Raw genomic sequence first — 13,224 nt, 5'->3', positions numbered from 1 at the left:
TCTGGTAATAATAATATGTTACAAGCTAATGCCAACTCTTCTCTATCCCCAAGATATGAAATCAGTCATCTCTGAGGAGTCCTGGTTTCATTTTTTTAAGTTTTTTTATTATGATGATTACTGGAGGCTGGGCCTCGCTCTGTCGCCTAGGCTGGAGTGCAGTGACGAGATCTTGGCTCACAGCAGCCTCAACTTCCTGGGCTCAGGCAATCCTCCCACCTTAGCCTCCCAACTCTCTGGGACCACAGATGTGTGCCACCACGCTCGGCTAATGTTTGTATTTTTTGTAGAGACAGGGTCTCACCATGTTGCCCAGCTGGTCTCAAACTCCTGGGTTCAAGCAATTCGCCTGCTTCGGCCTCCAAAACTGCTGGGAATATAAGCATGAGTCACCACACTCAGCCTCCTGGATTTATTTATGGTGGAGAATAGTATCCGAGGGAAAAATTTGATGCTAAGAATGAGTACACGTGAGTCTTGGCTTTAGCTTCTGTTGGTCAAATTTTAGTATCAGAATTGGAGGAAAATGTGTGTAAAGGAATTTTTTTTTCAATTTAACAGATTATATTGGTAGCCCTATTCTTCTTATGGTATGAAGGTTTCGTTCTATCAAAGGCATTCTTTTATACTGATGTATTTCTATTCAAAGATTTAAAATACAAAGGCACCTCTGACTCCAGCTGTGGGCCATCAGCCTCAGTGAGATGGCTAGACTCCATGGTGAACAGGTTGCCACAGGTGCCAAGTGTGCTTTGTGGGTGCAATACTGTACCAGGGGCTGTGAGGAGCAGAGTGACATGTGAAACATGGTCCCTGGCCTCCAGGGATGTACAGATATCATTTGTGTGTGCAAAACAAAGGGAAAACTGTATAAGCCGTCATGTAATCAGTGCTTGATGAAACTGGAAGTGCAGGCAATGGGTGGTAAAGGAGTTGAGAGGCCAGTGTGTGGACGAGGAAAGGCCTCCAAAGCAGGAGAGTTTGAGCCACCTTGGAAATGGTGGAATTTTAGACAGATGCCCAAGTACATTTTGATCCTTGGGAACCACCTCACAGACAGCCCTAAGCAGCCTGCAGACACGAGCATTAGGGTGAAACTGCTGGCAGAAGGATGACACTGGCTCACAGGGAGGCCAACATAGCGCCCCAGAACAAGAGAAGATAGGGCTGTGGTTTTGAAATGACAGTGAGGAAGAAGATTACCCCAAGGTCAGGAACACACTCCATGCAGTTAATAGAAGGAAACAACTTAGAGTCCAGCAGAGGGTAGGCATCCTTATAGCTACCTCCCTTCACTTCTTATAGAAACAACAGAAGCCATTGATCCTGCTTCCAGTTGGGCTGGCTTACCCCTTCTCCATGCACCACCAAACGTCCCTGCATCATCACCAGCCCTGTGCCTTTATCTTGCTCTTCTCTGCCAGGGAAAATCCTAGCTCTGATGTCACCTGCTCCTACCCTTCCTAACCTTTCTAAAAGAATTGATCTCCCTCCTCCTTGGTGTTCTCACAGCGTTTCATACAAAACCTGTTAGACCAGCTGTCTTGCATATTATTATGGCCTCTTTGCTTGTTTGCTTCTCTGTAGACAGTGACTATATGAGGGGATATGTCTTATTTATTTATTTATTTATTTTGAGATAGAATCTCACTCTGTCCCCCAGGCTGGAGTGCAGTGGCACGATCTGGGCTCACTGCAAGCTCCGCCTCCCGGATTCCTGCCATTCTCCTGCCTCAGCCTCCCGAATGAGTAGCTGGGACTACAGGCACCTGCCACCATGCCTGGCTAACTTTTTGCGTTTTTAGTAGAGAAGGGGTTTCACCGTGTTAGCCAGGATGGTCTTGATCTCCTGACCTCGTGATCCACCCACCTTGGCCTCCCAAAGTGCTGGGATTACAGGCGTGAGCCACCGCTCCCAGCTGGGATGTGTCTTATTTTTATTTGGCATCCAAGTACCTAAGCATAGTGTTTGAGCCTCACTGTCTATTCAACAAAAATCTGTTGGACAAATTAGTAAATGAAGGAGTAAATACATGAAGACATGCCTCAGACTAACTCTTGGATGACTCAGTGTCTCCATGGGATTGGAGCATGCTTTGGATTTGGTCATTTCTTGATCTTTATCTTGATGAAGCATGATTTGCCAGGACCTTGGTTGATATGTATTAGATTTGCAAAGCTAACATGTAAAATGTCATTCCAAATTAACAGAACAGATCTTAGTTACTCTCGCTTTCCATTGTAGTATTTCTAGCCAAGTCTTGGCTTGATAAGAAGAGGGAGACTTAGGAAGCCAGTGGAAAATCACTTGATTTAATATTCCATGCCAGGATTTGACAGCTGTTTAAAGGTTATAACTTGGAGACTTAGAGACTTGATGACGAGGCTGTTTTAGGGACAGACTCTTTTAATGACTACTAAAGCACTGTGCTTCAAGATGGCTTTCAAATCTGACCTGAACTGAGGTAGTATTCACTGCACTGAAGTCCTCAATTGAAAGCAGAAAAATTCAGAGGTTTCATATATACCTCCAAGATCCTGCGTGTTCTCTCTCTATATATATATATGTGTGTGTGTGTGTGTGTGTGTGTGTATTTGTTTGTTTGTTTTTTGTTTTGCTTTGTTTTGTTTGAGATGGAGTCTTGCTCACTCTGCTGTCCAGGCTGGAGTGCAGTGGTGTGGTCTCCCGGATTCAAGGGACTCTTGTGCTTCAACGTCCCAAGTAGCTGGGACTACAGGCATATGCTACTATGCCTGGCGAATTTTTGTATTTTTATTAGAGATGGGAGTTTCACCATGTTGGCCAGGCTGGTCTCGAACTCCTGACCTCAAGTGATCCACCTGCCTCAGCCTCCCAAAGTGCTGGGATGACAGGTGTGAGCCACTGTACCTGGTCTGATTTATATACTGGAATGTGTTAAATTATGTATCTATGGATAGAATATATTTGGACAGCATTTGAGGTCTTTGAAGGTCTTTGGAGATGGGGAATCTGGGAAAAGGGCAGTGGCCCAGTTGCCACCTGTGGGGAGGTGGTGTCAAGGAGGGGGAAATGGTGTCAAGGAGGGTGACAGTGGCAAGCTGCTTCTTCCCGAGTCCAGCGAAACATCCCTGTCCGTCATCTGTTTATGGATGTGCTTCTTAGCTCTGGAACAACCTTTTCTGATATTTTTGCTGATTGATAAAGACCTTTTTGCCTTTTTGTTACTTTTGTTTGCAGCGTTAAAATAGTGGCCACTGAAGTTCTGTGGCTCAAGAACAAAAACTGTTAGAAAACAAGAAAACAAAAGGCCACTCCACGAAGCAAAAATTTTCAGTAGAAACTTTCAGAAAATAAGAATTATCCATTCATTGCTTGTTTTTCTCTTTATCCTATTTTTCTAATTCTGATTTTAAAAATTCAGACAATGTGACTGGGAGTGGCGGTTCACACCTATAATCCCAGCACTTTGGGAGGCTGAGGTGGGCAGATCACAAGGTCAGGAGTTCAAGACCAGTCTGGTAAACATGGTGAAACCCAGTCTCTAGTGAAAATACAAAAATTAGCCAGGCATGATGGCCGGCGCCTGTAATCCTAGCTATTTGAGAGGCTGAGGCAGGAGAATTGCTTGAACCCGAGAGGCGGAGGTTGTGGTGAGCCGAGATTGTGCCACTGCACTCCAGCCTGGCAACACAACGAGACTCCATCTAAAAAAAAAAAAAAAAAATTCTGACAATGCAAAAGGGTACAAACAGGATAGAAAGAGCATCTTCTAGTATTTTCCTGCCCAGACACAATTGTCATTAGCCTTTTGATGATTACTTTTCTCAGACCTTTTTATGCTTAAACATGTGCAGATTTATCTTTATCTATATATAAAATATATATGTAGAGAATAAAAGCATATATGGTATTTTGCAATCTTCATATATGCATGCATATGTACATATATATATACACACAAATATTTCATTTTATGAATGTGAAATGATGTGCTAAACCACAATTGTTTTGAGGGACATTTTGATTGCTCTCAGTATTTCACTATTATAAAGAATGCTTTAAAGAATATCCTTGGCCATATATCTTTGTGCTCTTCTCAGATTCTTTTTTTAGGATAAATCCTCAGGAGTGATGCAGTTGGATTAGGAGGTGTGACTGTGTAAATTTTTACGTGGTTTTCTAATTGTTCTCCAGAAAGGCTAGCCAATTTGTACCCTTGCCAACAATCAATGAGAATGCCCATTGCATCAGACCCTCACCAACATGAGTATTGTCAGGGTTTTTCACATTTATCAGTCTGGCAATTGACAAATGATACCTCAATTTACTTTTTGGGAGAGTTGGCAATAAAGTGCAGAATCTTTCCTTGTAAGAATTCACCTCTTTCCTTCCTTTCTTCTTTCCTTCTTATTTTTTTGTATCCTTTGCCTATTTTTCTGTTGTATGTGTTGAGGGAGTGAGTTTCACGTTTATTGGGTTGGTGCAAAAGTAACTGCGGTTTTTGCCATTAGTTTCAATGGTAAAAACTGCGACTACTTCTGCACCAACCTAATATTTTTATAATCTGAAGCAGTTCTTTGTATTAATCTTTTGTTGTTCCCATATGTAGCAAATAGTTTCCTTAGCTTTATTTTCAATCTTTTTTATGATTTTACATTTGCTTTATGAAAGTGTTTGAGTTTTACGTGGTCATGTCTATCAGTCTTTCTAGTTCTGCTTCCCAAGTTTTCTAATATCCAGTACTTAGAAAGCTCGTCCCCATTCCGAGAACATACAGATGTTGACTTATATTGTCTTTAGTACTTTTTAATGTTTCTTTTTTTAAATGTATATTTAAGTGTTGGAAATTTCTAAAAATATTTTGTTAAAATATAGGTAAAATTTTACTTGTTTCTAGATGCCAGTTGTCCATAAATCATTTATTGCGCTTTCCTGTCTTGATGTGAAATGTTCCTAAATTTTTTAATGGAAATTTTATATATATTTAATTTCTGGACTAACTTTTCCATTGACCCAATTGCTACTCCTATACCATACTGCTGCCATTGTTGGAGTTTTTTTTTTTTTTTGAGACAGAGTCTCGCTCTGTCACCCAGGATGGGGTGCAGCGGCCGGATCTCAGTTCACTGCAAGCTCCGCCTCCCGGGTTTTTACGCCATTCTCCTGCCTCAGCCTCCCAAGTAGCTGGGATTACAGGCGCCCGCCACCTCGCCCGGCTAGTTTTTTGTATTTTTTAGTAGAGATGGGGTTTCACCATGTTAGCCAGGATGGTCTCGATCTCCTGACCTTGTGATCCGCCCGTCTCGGCCTCCCAAAGTGCTGGGATTACAGGCTTGAGCCACCGTGCCCGGCCCATTGTTGGAGTTTTATACTACATTTTAATAATTAGGAGGGCAAATCTTCCTCACTGAACTTTGTTTTGCCCTTCTTTTTCTAAAGTCAGTTTGGAGTTTTAATGTGATTGCATTTAATTTGTAGAATAGTTTAGGTGAAAATTATATTTTAAAAATACCCATCTGTCCCAAAATAAAATAATCTTATTCATTCAAATCTTATTTAAGGACATTAGCAAAATTTTAAGACATATTATTTCCTTCATTGGAATCTTTCTACTTCTTATGAAATCTATATGAAGAACTGTGAAGGGTCTGAGATTTTACCCTCTCTGACAGCAAACAAATTAGCTGGCCCTGGTGGCACAGATGATGGCAGAAGACAGATAGCTCCTAGGTCAGAGGCACAGCAAGTCACATAAGCTTCATGTTCCCATGGGCTCCCCCTGTCCAAGCTCCACGGTGGATACTACACGTGCAGTGGGTTTGTGTCTCAGTTGAGGAACTCTAAGCTCAGGAAACCCTAGTGGGGTCAGAGAAAGCTTCCTTGAGTTAACTGAGGAAGGAGAGGCATGAACCGAAGGGGGAAGAAAGAGCATTCCAGGCAAAGGGAACTGCAAATGCAAATGCCCTGTGGTGGGTGCAAGTGTGTCAACCACTATAAATAACTCGGAAAAAATGCCACCATCATGACTCCATTATCTTCTGGCTGATGGTGCTGAAGTGAACTCGCCTGTTTATTCTTACCACAGTAAATGACCTGTTTATCCTGCCTAAATGCTTATAGATGTTTTCCTGTGAGTGTTGATTATTTGTTGTTCATTTTAAATAAATTTTTGTTCTTTCTTTTTCCTTTTCTTTCTTTTTTTGAGATGGAGTCTCACTCTGTCACACCCAGGCTGGAGTGCAGTGGCACGATCTTAGCTCACTGCAACCTGCCTCAGCCTCCCTAGTAGTTGGGATTACAGGCACCTGCCACCGTGCCCAGCTAATTTTTTGTATTTTTGGTAGAGATGGGGTTTCCCCATGTTGGCCAGGCTGGTCTCGAACTCCTGACCTCAGGTGATCCGCCCACCTCGGCCTCCCAAAGTGCTGGGATTACAGGTGTGAGCCACCCCACCCAGACAATTTTTGAAATAAATTTTCTTAAGACTCAGAGGGCCTCTTCATTCTGGAAGACAGTCTATTAATATACCTTTGAGTATTTTTGTTTTGAAATTACTTTTGAGCTTTTCTTTAAACATGATAAATTTTCACTGCTCATCTGCCGCAGCCATGTTCTCCCTTTTAAAAATCTCACTGGTCTTATTTCCATTGCATTCCAAGACTGAGACTCTTCCTTATTTTCAGCATTGAGCTTTGTTATTTTTACTTTTTTTGTTCATGTCTTAGTTTTGGAAAGGGATATTTTGGGGTACCTGCACTTTGGCTATCATCTTTTCCAAAGTGTCTGGGTCTGTTATTGAAAAGCCACTTTAAAAGTGCTTTCCTCTAAACCCCTCAAATTTATATCAAGGAGACATTTAGAGAATCCCCTGTGGTTAAAATGACCTCTTCAATTTTTAAGAGTCTTCTCACTTGTTCCTTAAAATTGTACTTACTTGCAACAAGCAGTTAGGGAAGAATATCTTCCTGAATTGAAAAGACTGTGGGAAGACTTCCTAGCTCCAAATATCTCCCCAGTTGCTGGGTACCTAGCTTTCCACCAATCCCGGTTCATTGTTGCTCCATTAGCGTAAAATGTATTTCTGAGATGTAGCTGCCTGGAAAGCTCCTTCATGCTCTCTAGAATGAGTGTGCTGCTGTGGAAGGCAAGACGTAGAAAGCAACCCAAGTCCTGTTTTTCCCTCACAATAGCGACAGGGAAGCAGAACAATGGAAAACCCAGCTTAAAAGAGGACGTTTTTTCAAAAAAAAATTGAGTTATTGAGGAATTTTTGTAAAAAGTTTAATTTGAATGATAAAAATTCTTAGGATATTGGGGCTAGTTAATTGGTTACCCCTCTTTTACTCTTCAAACGCTATTTATCAGGAGAGTTTGTGAGGAAGCATCTCAGAGCATTACAACTCACCAGGAAAGAACTGCAGTCAATTTATCCTTCAAGAGGACTACCTTTTCCACAAGAGAGAAAAGCGATGTGATGCCTTCTCTGATTGTGGGTTTTCTTTCTTTCTTTCTTTCTTTCTTTCTTTCTTTCTTTCTTTCTTTCTTTCTTTCTTTCTTTCTTTCTTTCTTTCTTTCTTTCTTTCTTTCTTTCTTTCTTTCTTTCTTTCTCTTTCTTTCTTTCTTTCTTCTTTCTTTTTCTTTCTTTTCTTTCTCTCTCTCTTTTTTCTTTCCTTTTCTTTTCTTCTCTTTTCTTCTTCCTTTCTTCCTTTATTTCTTCCTTTCTTCCTTTCTTTTTTTTTTTGAGATAGGGTCTCACTCTGTCTCCCAGGCCAGAGTGCAGTGGTGTGATCTCGGCTCACTGCTACCTCTGCCTCCCGGGCTCAAGAGGTTCTCGAACATCACCCTCCCGAATAGCTGGCACTACAGGTCCATGCCACCATACCTGGCTTATTTTTGGATTTTACCAGCCTGTTGGCCAGGTTGGTTTCGAACTCCTGACCTCAGATGATCTGCCCACCTTGGCCTCCCAATGTGCTGGGATTACAGGTGTGAGCCACCGCGCCCAGCCTGATGATGGTTTTTCTCTTGTTGACTTCGGATATTGATGTTACTGGATAAGTTGTCTTTACTCCTCAGTAAAGACAAAGTAGTAGAGAAGCATGTCCTAAACTAGGAAAAAAATAATTCCTGAGTTTAAAGTCTATAGAGATAATAAGGAAGACACAGAAACTTGATGAGAATAGTTCAAAATTAGACTCAGATCAACTTCCACATAGCCAAAATCTTATTCAATAAATGTGGTGGTTCTTCAATGTTTTTAGTAGCCTTTTTTTGGAAAACAAATATTTTGCATATTTATTGGCACTGTGGAGTATAGGCACTAAGTCTAGAAGTAGGGTGATTTTTTTTGTTTACATGTTAATGAGCTTATAGTCCCTCATCCTAACTGATTGACTCTAAGATACCTTTAGTTATATCACCTGTCATTATATTATGTTCTACTAAGATAGAAAAAAAAATGTTCCCTATGGAATTCTGACACACTGTAGGGTGCACCCTGATTTCAGAGATGTTAATGTATGAAAAATATGCTTCTTAGAATCAATGAGATTGAGTATTTTTCTTAAACTCACAAGAACAGAAAAAAAAAAATTCATATCCAAAACACCTTGTCTATCTAACAGCGCACTGTTTTCTATTTAACAGTGCATTCAATAAATAAATTTATACTTTAAAATTCTATTTACTACCTATGGTATTTCAAAGAACAATCAATATTATTGATAGAATATTGTTCATATTCAGAAAATTAACAAAGTGACCTTAAATCTATAAAGGATACCCAATATTTCCCATCATGTTTTTAAGAACTTCCACTATTTTATATTTTCTGTGCTGAGCAGAGCAATCTTGTCCTTGTAGACAAAGCCCAGGCCAGGGTGTAGGGACTGTGCCCATCATCTTCCCCATCTCCTTCTACAGGCTTTTGGGCAGAAGCCTCTCATTTCCACTGTAAGGTACCACTAATCCTTAAAAATGAATTTTATCATCCCTGAATCAAAGTCTAAAGTTCTGCCTCATTCATCACATTCCTGAACATTCCAGGAAGTCTGATCCCTGAGCTCATGAGACCGCTATGTTGTTTGAGTCAAGTTTGATCGACTACCTCTTGCTTCAAGGTTTAGGCAATTAATTCTACCTGAGAAGTTTATTTATTTATTTATTTATTTATTTATTTATTTATTTATTTATTTTTGAGACAACCTTGCTCTGTCACCCAGGCTGGTACGTAGTGGTGCGATCTTAGCTCACTGCAACCTCTGCCTCCCTGGTTTAAGCAATTCTCCTGTCTCAGCCTCCCAAGTAGCTGGGATTACAGGTGTGGGCAACCATGCCCAGCTAATTTTTGTATTCTTAGTAGAGATAGGGTTTCGCTATGTTGTCCAGGCTAGTCTTGGACTCCTAGGCTCAAGTGATCTACTAGCCTCAGCTTCCCAAAGTGCTGGGGTTACAGGCATGAGCCAGTGTGCCTGGCGTGTCTGGCCTTATTATTTATATTTTTAGTGCCATGCTAAGATTATTGTAGTATGTAGGGTATCTTTACAAAAGATTGTACATGTTGAACAATTACCCATAGTCTTGCCATCCTTGTCTTGGTGGCATTTTAGCATGTCTCCTTCCACTTTTTTTACCATACACATTTTTTGCATAGTTGAGGTCATTTTAATGTGTGATGCTTTTTTTATTCAATATCATGCTATCCAAAAAGTGCCATTAAAGACTTTTAACTAGTTGATTGTTTTATTCTGCAGATATATTACATATTCTCTTATTGTTTATTATTTGGGTTGCATCCATTTTAATTTTGCAATTCTAAATCATGCTAAAATGAATATATCTGTATGTAAATCTCTGTCCACATTTTGATAGAGGGACATCGTCAACTTTCATACAATTGATTTGATAAATTTAAATTTCTTTTAAATTTCTTTCAAGAGAAAAAGAGGTCATGATAATTTATAACTCAACCAAAGAGATACAAGTGAACATGAGAGAGTGGCTTTGTTTATTTAATATTATTGTTACAATAGTTCAAAGTTGAACTAACTGAGGAAACTGAGATACAAACAAAGTCATTTTGTTGCTGGTGACATTATCAGCTGTGTTTGGAGCTGGGAAACTATTGTTTTCTTTGCCTAGCCAGTATCTTCCCTACTTCACTTGCCCCATGGAAATTCAACATCCTTAAAATTACACCAGTTAACTTCCCACAGAGGCCCAACAGCATAGTAAATGCATCTAGTGGTACCTAGCTCCTTCATATTTGGTCTTCCCCTCCAATAAGTGGTAGGTATCGCCAAAATCACCAAATAGAATCATGTTTGCCTTGCAAACCAAACAAACACTTCTGTTTTTGTTTTGCTTTGTGTCTGGACTAATTCTTAGCACCTCTTCTGCCTGTGAGCGATTTGTCACCTCATTCTGTAAGACTGGCACCAGCAGAAATGCAGTCTCAGAGGATCCCGGGGAGAAAGCGAGGCCGACCCTCACTTCACTCCACACCTATGAAGATGGCAGTTCATAACCTTTATTCTGCTTCAGCTGGCTCTTTACCAGCAGTGAAGATCCCAAAGAAAAGAGGGCGGAAACCCGGGTACAAGGTACGGCTCCATCATCTCCTTCTCCAAAGTGGTATTGGGCTGGGGCATGGGAACTTGGTCAGACCTGCACTGCAAAATGCCACTAGAGGTTGGGAGCTTGGTAGAGACAGGATGAGAAATAAGCCTCCCTTGGTGAAGCATGTGACGGACGAGGTCTCATTGTTACAACATGGCACATAATGCATGCTGTCGTGTGCATTTTTCCAAGTGGAGAAAGCAAATTACACCAGATGGGGAAAGTTGTGAGCGAGCAGATTTTAGGGTCATCGCTAAACACACATTATTAAACCTTGCATCTAAATTAGTGTTTCAGACACTGAGCTTTCCCCTGACTGTTCCTACTAGGGTAAATCTTGAGGCCTCTTTCCAGAACTCATTTGTCATTTATTTTAGCAGGAGCAGATGATGTTCCTGAGACATTTAAATTAATAATGCGAGCAGGCCAGTGTCAAAGGACATGGGAAAGTCTTCCCAAACAGAACCTCAACACAGAGAGTCATAATGAAAATTCAGCGTGTTAATTCCTAGTTTCCCACGCCTAAAAGGTGCTGACATCAAGTTTGGCTACAAGGAGGCATATCAGGCAAAACTATATTCCCGTAACCCTTTTAAGAATTAGCAGTGATTTGGAGAGGCTAGGATGGAGAATAAATCCTCTGATGTAACCACAATCATAAACCAGCTCAAACCCAAGGGAGGGCTGCTTCTCTAAGATGTTTTTGAATAGGCTACTAGAGAGGAAAAAAATGTTACACTTGTTCTTCACAAACCTTTTGGGCATTAGAAAATGAGCTTCAGAAGTTTTCCTTCATCTATTTTTCGTGAAATAAAGGCTTATGTTTCCATCTTGAGATCTGAATACTGAAATCAGAATGCAAATTGGCAATTAACTCCATATATTTAGGAAAATATATGGAAATTATTTCAGGTCAGTAGACAGAGCTTCTGGAAGAGTTGGTAATGAATTCAACCTTTATCCCTTTGGTTCTCCATAGTTCTTCCAAATGCTGGAAAATAAAATTCTGGAAATAAAATGCTGGAAAATAAAATCAGTAGGTGGGAGGAAGGCTCCTCAAAGTTAGTTTGGGGTCATTGGTTTTAGTAAAAGAAGCTTTTACTCAGCTATCTCATGAGGTAAAGTTTTCTCTCACTGGTTGTGTTTCTAACAACAAGAATCTCCTTTCTTTCATGTGCATGCCAGCTTTAGAACTGTCTCTGAAACCGGCGTAGCACCAGTCTCACCCCCTCAGCCACCTGTGCAGTTGCTGGCTTCTGGGAATTGCATCTGGAGGGCTGGAGCAGGGCGGCTTTTCTGTTTATAGATCCAGGGAGTAAATCCAGGATCCGAAGAAACATACTGAAGACTTCTCTCTCCTATTTGGCCTTTCTCCTACTCTCCTGGGGGCTGTGACCCAAGAATGAAAATTACCAACAGACTCAGCATTCCCGGGGCCAGGAAGAATTAAAAATTCATTCCATGAAATGAACCTGATTTCCCAATTTTTCCTGTCTCCTCAAAAGGGTAGTTTCCAGTGCTGGTGACACTCAGAGACAACTCAGATCAGGAAGAAATCTTTGGGGTTGGTTGGCTGATAACACAGGGCTCTGCCCAAAGCAGGCAGTCTCTTCCCATTTCCTCATAGAATTTCTCTTATGGGAAGTAGACCACCGCTCTTCCTTGAAGCCACTTCCCATATATTTAGGAAAACGTATGGAAATATTTCAGGCCAACAACTCCCACACAGCTTCCCAAGATATGGGCTTAATGTTCTAGAATAATAGTTCCAAACCAGGTGGCAGTCTGCGTGAAGTTCCCACCCATCCGTGGTGACATAAGAAAAACAACAGCCATTTGAAAGTCTTCATAAAGTTCAAATGATTCCTCTTAAACGATGACCCTTTATTCTGAAATATCTGCTTCCTATTATCTTGGCGGTAAAATGTTTTGTTTTATTAATGTTGTATGTTAATAGTATTTAGTAATTTTAAAAAATGTTCTTAGTTGGCAAAATAAAATTGGCAACCTGTTAATCTCCCCTGTTTTATTTTGACAATTTTCTAGACCTGGAAACCCCATTTTACCATTAATAACAGGACTTTAATTGTGAAGAAGCCGCTCAGAAATTGTACAGTTTCACTCCATTTGCCAAATGGCCACTAATTTGACAATTTTAACTATCTGGGACACAGTTGGGGAGCCAGAAGTTGTTAAAAAATCCTGACCAAGCAAAGTAAGATATTACTTAGTCTAACTTTTAAAGATCTTGTATTTCATTGCTAAGAAAACGCTTCCAGGTCTTCCATCAGAATTTGTTTACATTTTTTGTTAACATGTTTCTTGCAAGCTCAATTACAGCTGGTTAGTAGCCTTAGATTTGAAGGGGAAAGTATTTTGGGGGAGAAGACTCTATACACAGCTGGACACTGGGAGAATAATAATTACTTTTGTAATGAGATGACAATATACTAACAAGAGAGAAATAATACAATAATATCAATCTTATAAAATAAGATATAACATAATTTTATCATATCAATAACATTATTACAATGATATATTGATGTTAATAATAGCATCATAATGAAATAGTACGTTTCTGAGCCTTTGGCAGGCTCTTCTCCAGGAGATTCTGAGGACAC

At 40.3% G+C, this 13,224-nt stretch overlaps 1 protein-coding gene across 9 annotated transcripts in view; it reads left to right on the top strand.

Moving 5' to 3' along the window:
* The window catches only part of SCML4 (Scm polycomb group protein like 4), a 127,169-nt gene that overhangs the window by 41,157 nt on the left and 72,788 nt on the right, over window positions 1-13,224 (top strand). For 8 of the 9 annotated variants that reach the window (XM_073022383.1, XM_073022388.1, XM_038001059.2 and 5 more), the window contains exon 2: window positions 10,370-10,584. The exons of the other annotated variant lie outside the window; for it this stretch is intronic. In XM_073022383.1, coding sequence (XP_072878484.1) covers window positions 10,370-10,584 — 215 coding nt within the window. The remainder of the gene's footprint in view (window positions 1-10,369; window positions 10,585-13,224) is intronic. 9 annotated transcript variants of the gene reach the window in all.

This window comes from Chlorocebus sabaeus, chromosome 13 (genome assembly GCF_047675955.1).
Source record: "Chlorocebus sabaeus isolate Y175 chromosome 13, mChlSab1.0.hap1, whole genome shotgun sequence".
Classification (NCBI taxonomy): Eukaryota; Metazoa; Chordata; class Mammalia; order Primates; family Cercopithecidae; genus Chlorocebus; species Chlorocebus sabaeus.
This window is presented reverse-complemented; position numbering and strand designations above follow the sequence as displayed.